The sequence below is a fragment of the Amblyomma americanum genome, chromosome 1 (assembly GCF_052857255.1).
Source record: "Amblyomma americanum isolate KBUSLIRL-KWMA chromosome 1, ASM5285725v1, whole genome shotgun sequence".
Taxonomy (NCBI): Eukaryota; Metazoa; Arthropoda; class Arachnida; order Ixodida; family Ixodidae; genus Amblyomma; species Amblyomma americanum.
Genome location: NC_135497.1, coordinates 89681617 through 89690990, shown reverse-complemented (window position 1 = coordinate 89690990; position 9374 = coordinate 89681617). Strand labels below are relative to the sequence as shown.

Here is a 9374-nt window from a genome sequence, read left to right as displayed (position 1 = left end):
GTGCACGTTAAAGATCCCCAGGTGGTCGTTCCTATTCTATCCTATCCACAAAAGCTGAGTCACTCGGCCGCTTGGTTCGAATGCCTGTCGCGAGCTAGCCTTCAACCTAAGGACCCCTACTTATCTTTTCGCGCCCGGGTGAGGCGCGACCGCCGCCCCGCTGATAATTGGTTTTTGGGGAAAGGAAATGGCGCAGTATGTCTCATATATCGTTGGACACCTGAATGGCGCCGTAAAGGAAGGGATAAAGGAGGGAGTGAAAGAAAGGGGTGCCGCAGTGGAGGGCTCCAGAATAATTTCGACCTGACCCTTCAGGCAATTTGGACCAGCTCTGTAGTTCAATGCCACCACTGTGTCGTGCTAGAAGTTACTGTGACAACTTATTTTTGCTGTCAATCTCCACCACTCCAGAGCCAACAAGACATGCCTTCAGGAGAGCACCTGCCAGTTATAAAAACAAAGAAATGGTCATGTCTCACAAGAAGTATTTTGAGCCGCGGTGAAAGATTTGTAAAAACTGTGGCCTATTTTAAACCTTTAACTCCCAGGCCTGAGCTGTACTCGTCATGGGACGTGTCAATAGCAAATGACAAGTCCCATTTGTTGAGCTTGATGCCACTTTGCTTTCACTGCCAAAGGCCAGGTAGGCTCGTCTACTGGTTTCGCTTTCGGTTTTTAATACTGTAAGGCGAAAGTCACATAAAAATAGTTTTTTAGCCTTTGGCATGCATCCAGCTTGGCAACAGATATTGAAAAATGGCAGCACGCCTGAATAATGCCAGTGATGGCAAAGTTACTCAGAAACTAGCTTTTCTTGCAGCAGTTCAGACAGTGATATTGAAGACATCGGATTTGTCTTTGAGAAACTGAAACAGACTCCGCTGATGACGACAGTGGCGACGATGATGGCGTGCTAAGGTAGTCCTTGTGTTGTATGAAACCTTGTTTATGCTGGTTACGGATGTCTGGCCACTTGGAAGTTTTGTTACGGTCTATTAAAAAAATATGCACATTTCAGAACTTGTGACCTATTACCTGTGAGAAAGCTCCTCTAAAACATCTTTTTTCTTTAAAATGTTTTTATTTCTTTATTACAGATACCTCAAGGGCCCTTGGGTGAGGGCTTTACATGAGGTGTTAATAGCAACCAGGAAGCAATCAGACAATTATTTTCAGCATCAGAATGACAAGTGAAATATGAGCAAATAAAAAAAATAGGGTTAAAGCTGTTTTTGGAATAAATACATGTACTTGTACACAAACCCGCACTCAAAATTATGTGGAGCACAACATCAACAGAAAGCTCAATTTTGATACTAATAGGCATTGCACCCTAAGCTTTGGCAAGCGAACTGCACAGTTCATCCTGAAAATTTCAAGTGATGTGCTGAGGTTATGAAGAAATTTTGTTTTTTGCCAAACTCGTACTGCACAAACTTGACTACAGGGGTACACATGCACACAATACATGGTTGCCACAAATGTTGCCTTATATATCCTCGTCAGGCCCCACATCCATTATAATGCACGTGTCTTTTATGAAGGTTTTAAAAACGCATCACTCCCGTAGCCTATGGGCCACTGGAAGTCAGAGCATTCACTGTGCTCCCATGTAGTCAGCTTTGCAACAAGTACGTGTGATGATAGGGGTGCGCTCTAAGCAGTTTTTCAGAGTTGGTTGATTTGTGTAAACCAGATTTCTTCCACCAGCTGCCAAACAGCTTCCAAGTCGCTCATACTTTTCCATGAGATTTGTTTGAATTCTGATTTAAATATACATTTTGACATGCATCTATTGAACTAAACATATGCCATAAAACGGTGCTGGATGTTTATGTATGTCTAGAGGCCCATAGCAGAGAGCATGAAGAAAATTCATAAGAGAAGAACTGTTGGACCTGCAGCTAAAAACTTTTGCGTGCATATTCACAGGGCCATCAATTTAAGGATTGACAGATATATTAGGATTAAAATTGACAGGCCTGGCTTTTGCACGGGTATGACGAGGGTATAGGGGTTGGATGCTTTGGTTTTAATTTCTTGAAAATTTGGTGGACTTTTTTCGGTGCTTATATCAGAATGCAAATTTTGTTTTTATTCAGAGAACATTATTTCCCAGAGAAGAATTACTAGTTCTTTTTGGTGATACGAGTGGCACCCTTGTGCGGTCAAAAGCCATGCATCTTTTACCTTGCCTGGTTTACTAGTAAAAGCAGTTGACGCACGAGTAATTACTGTACAAATTGTCATACGTACAGCAATGGTTGCAATATAAACGCCACCAACGTAAAAAAAAAATTTAGTGAAGACGATAAGTGATTGAACCATAAAAGAATAACGGAAGTACTTGCACTTTATTTTTAGAAACTATGGTTATATCCAAAAGCGCAGTTTATTTATAAAAACACTCAAACGACAGCTTCAAATGACCTATATCTAGTGTCCCAGCCACTTAATCATCGTCACATGAACTCCACAGAACAAGGGCATGAAGCGGAATTATAATCTGACATACTAACTTCCTTGTGCATCATTTTGCAGTGCAGCTGCATGCAGTGAGAGAAACCTGCAGACAGCGATGATGCTTGATGAATCTTTATGTGCCATAGGAACACTGTGGGCTATGACGCATGCCCTGATAAAAAGCTTTGAATTAACTTCAACTACCAGGACTCCTAATCTGCTGCCAAATATCAGAACACGACTGTTTTTGCATTTAACATCTGTAAAAGCACAGCCGTTGCAACTGGGGTCAGCAGCCAAATGCCACCACCACTGACACACAGCAATGGGCAAGAGAAATCTGCAGACAGTGATACCTCTTGTTCATTCAGATGTCACTTAAAGTAGCTGTCCAGTACACTTAGATCGAAAAGCAAAGCAAAATTTTTTTTGTGCTCAGAAGAAGAGCTCTGACTTGTCAATAAAAACAGCACCCTCAATGCTACTGCATCCCATTTGACATGAAAGAGCATGCAGGCACAAATTTTGGGCTACCAGTCTTTCCTTCACCTTAGCCAGGCCACTGAATGTTGCATCATATCCAGCCTTTATTGCCAAAAAATGAAAAAAATCAAAGAAAATAATTATTACCTCTAAATTATGCTAGCTAATGCACCCACATTCAGAAGCCACAATCAAAAACTTGTTGGTGCCACTAAAACTTTAGAATCACTATGTCACCAATTAGAAAGATTTAGCATTTGCTCCATTTTGTGCAGTTAGTCTGAGTTGTGTGAAACAGATTCCAAAGGTCTTGAATATAACTCAAAGGCCCAGGGACAGTACATGATTTTTCATCCAACAAATATCTTCCTAATTTTCCTGCAGCAGTTTGATTGGATGGCGCTGTACATTGAGAACATGTCGACATCAAAATTTGTATGTAAACTTCCTGTTGTAAACAGTACACGGCAAGCATCAGCATGTCAGGAATTCGCAATACAGGGCACCAAAGGTTTAAGGTGAAAGCATGGCTAAAGGAGGTTCAGAATATGTCTCTGGAATTGTAGAAGAGATGATGAAACAACATTTAAGTGTATGTTGCGAGTAATCTCTTTGAACCTCAGGTGATGGCTCATATTCAACACTGCCCGAACCAGTCCTGCTGAAAACTGGCCTCATGTGCAACTGTAGAATGTTGCATGAAATCAGCGAAAGAAAATTTAAATGTTATATTAGAGAAACTTAACATATGAAAATATAGCCAATTTGTTGAACTAAAAGAGAAGCTGCAGCAAAGCTTTCATTGTTGAATCAACTGTCAGTTGGATTTAGAAGCAATGGCTAGCGCAAAGGTGACTCTGCAGCTTAAATATCAAAACATTTTTCATCAGTGCCAGCAAAAATCGCCAATAAAGTATGAATGCCATTAAGACATTATTGGACAAAAGGGATGGTATTCAAAACGGGCAGCGTCAAGCAACAAAAACAAAAAAAGATAAAGTCGCTTATTTTCATGATTTGCTTATGCATATGGCATTGACATTGAAAGAAATAAAACATGACTGACGAAAAAAAAAACGTTTTTAACATTGCCAACTGCTCCAAGTTGTCACCGCAGCTGGACACCAAAAATTTCTTGCAGCTTCTGATGAGGACTTTTGTACCTTTTGCTTTATTCAAGAGAACTTGAACTTGATGAAACACTTGAAACCTTCTGCAACAAGGTGTTAAAACATCAAGTCCCAGCACAGAATTGTGACCTTTAAGAGTGGGTGATATAATTTAAGCCTAACAATACGGGAGACAAAACAGCAAGACTCAAACTTGTTCCTGTTGGCACCTGTCAGCCCCATGGTGGCATGTTGACCAACACCAAACAGAAAGCTGTGTACACAGAGAGCTGTGCGCAAAGATAGGCCTTCATCGACCCCATTTAACAGCGACGGCTATAATGTAGGACTCTTTCAGGGCTAATTGGCATTACCGTTAGTACACAGTGTGACCGAAAACGTCTGCATTCGCCTGCTAACCAATGGGGATGTTAGTCAGGAGGGTCAGGCAGTGGATGCATTCAAAAATTTTCCCTGCGTGGTCACAAGATCCAAATCAATGTGGCTCATATAGTCCTTCAAGTTGGTGCTCTCAAAGAATGCAAGAAGGCGGTGTTCAGAAAGGCAATCACTATCACTGCTTTACCCTATAGAAAAGGGTAAAAATTCAATTGAATTTTACGCTATACCAGTCAACTGTGCTCATGTGACTGTGTGGAAGAAGCACAAGCTAAACACGAAGATGCAACGATGACTTTACTCATGAGCACAATTAATGTGGCTAGAGATAGACATTGTGCAAAAAAGATTGCAGGACCACAAACTAAAGGCTATGGTGGCCGTTACTCTGAACCATAGTATCTCAAAATTGCCTAGAGAGAAAAGAGGCACTGCAGTTGTTCATCCACCATGGGCAAGACGAGGAATACTGTGAAGTGCACATTTTGTATTTGGTTTGGCTCGTGTTCAGGAGAAAATGTGGACTCAGCCATTCTAGATGAACCTTCAAGATATGCTGCAATAGTTTTCATACGAGCTTTATACCAAACATTCACTTACATTAAATTTATGAAATTTAAAAATGTATCAATAAAAAAAATTTAGTTTGTGTACAGTGGAGAGCATTGTGGCGCAGCCATGATTCCACAGCGAAAATTCACATTTTCTGCTTAACACTACCCAAACCAAATATGAAGTGTGCACTTCCTAGCATTTGATCCCATGGTGGATGGGGTGCGCTCACATAGACTGTGGTGCTTCTTTTTCCTCCAAGTAATACTGAGAAGCTTTATAATTTGAACAGGTTCATTCACTCAACCTAATACATCAGCAGATACAGCCATGGCAACCACTGATACATGCCCCTTCCGGAAACTTTTGAAATTTCACGAGGCAAGAGTGCCTTTTAGCGCATATTTTAATAAGCATCCCGAAAGTGGCAGAAAAGCCACCAATGCAACTATTTAGCAGCCTTACCTCTAGCACCAGGTTGACTGTAATCCAAAAGGTCTTCTATGCTAGTTATTTCTATCTTCTCGGGAACAAGGTCATGCAGCAGTTTGATAACAATGTGTGGTCTATTGGTCAGCAAAGAAAGTCACACTATAGCAAATCATTCCTGACATCACCCTGAAAAAGTGTGGTTGGTTTTAAAAGGTCCTACATACTCGTGCAGTCTTCGTGCCTTGGCTCCAATTGGTTTCTGTCAAGCAGTGACAAGAGGCATTAAATGTGTGTGCAGCATTTCACGTATCATAGTTACTGCAGACGAGTGACATTACAGCGAGTGGTAGCAGGAAGGAAGTGGATATTTTGGTAAGCCTAGATTTCCTCAGTGTGTACAAGGCCGTCCTGTTGTCACATGAAATGTGGCCAAAAACTAAAGCCAGCTCAAGACAGGTGCCTTAATACTGGTTGCTGCAGTACAGCTGTAATTAAATAAGGAAGTGAACATGAATCACTAACCAAGTCTGTCTGCAGAGTGTCTGAACAGATTTATCAATAACCTGTGCCCTAGCTTGCATCTCATTTGGCCGTCTGCAAGAGGAGACCCCAGTGCAAGGTCATGTTTACCTCCACGATCAGCAGTGACATGCAACTGAACAATGTGTTATGCAGTTCCAGTGTTGCATTCACAATGATGGAATAATCTGATCAGTGTTTCCATTTCTAGCTTGGACACATTCATTTTTAGAAACTCTTCAAATGATTCTGGAGTCTGAACTCATTCATCTGAAATACAGAAAAATTATCGCACCAAAAAGAACAACAAAGTGATGGTAATGCAAATGTGCCAATTAATTCACTCGAACTTACTGAATGAGAAGTTCACTGTGCATGCCACATCACTCAATGACATACAACTGCCGATTGAGCAGATGAAAATGATTGATGCACAGAGATTACCTCTAGGACACAGCCAATTGACATGCAAGCCAATTAGGCCACAGGTGTTGAAGGTATTAAACCCAGCGGGCTACTTTTTCGTAAAGACCTAGTATTATACTTAAATCATGTTCCAAAATAAGAGCAGTTTTGAAAAAATTAAATCCTACGTGCGCATTAAACTGTCAGCGGCTCACCTGGCCATCAACCAAAACAGCGATATTGATTACAGAGCCTCCAAGTTCATAACCGATGGGTGGTGTGTCTGTACAACCACCAAATAGATCCATTCTTGCCGGGCATTCGGCCACAGCCCAAACTCCAAAAGGAGGCAGCTGGGAAGCTGGAGTTCTTATGATGTACTGCAAGCCAAGAAAAAGTCAAGGCAAAAGGAAAACATAAATAAAAAGACATGCCACTAGCACTGACATTGCACCTGATGAAACGATACAATAAAGCAAGAAAAGTACGGTATCAGATTCAAAGGATCAGAACAAGGTGATAAAGTTGTGCAACCCATTATACATGGGTTACACAACTGAATCACCACCTCAAGCATAAGCCATGCTTTTAAGCATACAAGACTAGTTGTGACTTAAGTCAAGTGCAATGAGCTTGACGGCTATTTATATAGATAAAAAACCAACATATTGTTACGTGACGGTCAGTCGAAGTATGAGACGAGATGACTTATGGCAATGAGATGGTTTAATGGCCGCTGGCCTAATGCGACCGCTCCGTCTCGGGCCACTGCCAACTTCGTCGTCTTCATCACACTACCCGGGGCCACCAAGCGATCGTCCCATCGGTGACAAAGAGACGCGCGAAGTGGTGATGGGCTTCAGGGGATGGTGGGACAGGAAGCACAAAGTGGTGAGGTGCTGGCCGTCACGATGAAGGACATGGCTGAATGATTCCTGGCCCGCGAAGCTTCCTGGCCATAGGTCACCAGGAGCCGACGGCCGGGGCCCCAAGATGCGCCGAACGGCATGGGCAGGGGAACGATGTCATCACGTGTGGGCAGCGTCTCGGGTCGGAAGCGTCGGGTCATTGAGTCAGGTTCAGTTCATCGTGTTGAGTGGTTTGGGCGGTGGGCGAGGCGGGGGAAGAACGGCGAGATCGGTTCAGGTCTGAAAGGCTGGGCGACACAAAGAACTCACGACCGACGACCACGGCTCCCGCATGCGCCGAAGCTCCTGGACCAGGATGGGGATGAACTCCACACCTCACACCAAATGTTACGTGACGGCCAGCCGAAGTATGAGACGAGATGACTTATGGCAATGAGATGGTTTAATGGCCGCTGGCCTAGCGCGAGCACTCCGTCTAGGGCCACTGCCAACTTCATCTTCTTCGTCACAATATTTATCTGTCTTCAGCCAGCTAAGCTTACCTTCTGCACCTGAAGAGCACCTTCGTAATATTAGCCTAGCAGCTCTCATCACGCGATCTGGACGGTCCATCCACTTGAGATGTTCTTGCTTCAATGCCAGCGCACCTTTCTGTACGTGCCCTTCCTGTGGCATGCAAATGGCAATTGCTATACACAAGTCTGTTAAATATAATACAGAGAACCTCAAGGAATGCTTATGGTCTTAACTTCAAACATCAGTGTTTGAAAAAGTATTTTCCAATGCATACAGAGCAGTAAATTACTCTGAAAGCTGACAGAGTATGTAGACATCTTTCATACTGAGCCTACTATGGCTACTACAAAGGCTACAAATCAGATAACCACTTAACCAAAGATAAATACTAAACTTTTTTTTAACCCTTTTTCACCTAGAGTCACGAATTCGTGACATACTGCTTGCATGCTGTGTACTCACTGCTACATGGAGCATGCATACAAGGTTTGATGTCAACATGTTCTTAGTAGCCAGTGCTTTCTGACAGACATGTCTGGCATTACTGTGAGGTAGCTGTGTGAAGAGAAAGGGGAAATGAATGTGTGACTTCCAGCCACCGTTCACAACTCCTTGTCCCTCATTTTCTGACAACTTACGCGGGAAAAATATGAACACATTTCTTAGACAAAATAATTGTCTACTGTTCCTGGGCCTTTGGGTTGGTTCGAGGCTTTTGAGTTAATCTTTCACATAACTTGGACTAGCTGTACATGAAGGACCAAATGCCCATATTAATTAGCATCATACCAATTTATCAAATTTTAGTGGCACCAAAAAATTTTTATATACAACCAGCTGAAAAGCATGCCATGTGCAGAAAAAGGCAGCCAAAAAACACAGAATTCAGAAGGACGCCTAGGACTACAACCATGGTGCTTTCAGAAGTAAATGTGGTGGTCAACTTAGAATGTCTTTTTTCTTAATATTGTTTTTCTAGCATGTTGCTCATTTTGTGCAGCCGATTTCTTTGCAACTGTTTCGTTTATTTTGACTGCGTTTGTTTTGTTGCACTCTTAGAACCACACTGCAGGTCAAGACATTCTTGGTTTTCCAATTCTAAGAATTTTAAATTTCTTGTATATGATTTTCTTCTCAGTATAGACATATCTACGGCAACTGCATTGTAAAAATTCAAAACGGGAAATCTTTGTTTTGCGGGAAAAAAAAAATCCAAGCATGTCTTGACCTGTAGCATGCCAGGGGAATCACAATGAATGTTGAACCAGCCTTCTTCCATGCATTTTGTTGAATCTGCAGGCTTTTCACAAAAATCAAAGGAGAAATATATTGTAGAAAAAAAATGTTACCAAGATATAACAAATTTTGTCAAATAGTTAAAATGTTATTTGTAATAAGTTAAAGAATTTTCGTGAAAATTGATCAAGGAGCAATTTTTTTGCTGAAAGCCTAATCCCCCCTTAAACAACTAATTTTGCACTCAAAAGTGCACAGAAAAGCGGAATTGGGAATGATTTCATAGACCAACAAGCTAAGTGCATTTACTGCTCTCTGTTTTTCTACAGCCAGCCCACCGATAAGCTGTTACAAGTTCTAGCAAACTAGGATACTGCCCTTCTAGGCGATG

At 41.9% G+C, this 9374-nt stretch overlaps 1 protein-coding gene across 5 annotated transcripts in view; it reads right to left on the bottom strand.

Annotated features, from left to right (window-relative positions):
• Positions 1-258: 258 nt before the first annotated feature.
• Positions 259-9374, bottom strand: part of LOC144113202 (L-fucose kinase-like) — a 29441-nt gene continuing 20325 nt past the window's right edge. For 3 of the 5 annotated variants that reach the window (XM_077646162.1, XM_077646161.1, XM_077646163.1), the window contains 2 exons: positions 5472-7897; positions 259-441 (listed from right to left, as the gene is read on the bottom strand). Coding sequence is in view for 2 of the 5 variants with exons in the window: in XM_077646165.1 (XP_077502291.1) it covers positions 368-441; positions 5472-5572; positions 5663-5697; positions 6578-6670 (303 nt within the window). In the remaining 3 variants the exon portion in view is untranslated. Of the gene's footprint in view, positions 442-5471; positions 9362-9374 lie in introns of those variants that run through there. The other 2 variants (XM_077646165.1, XM_077646164.1) reach the window with 2 other exon arrangements.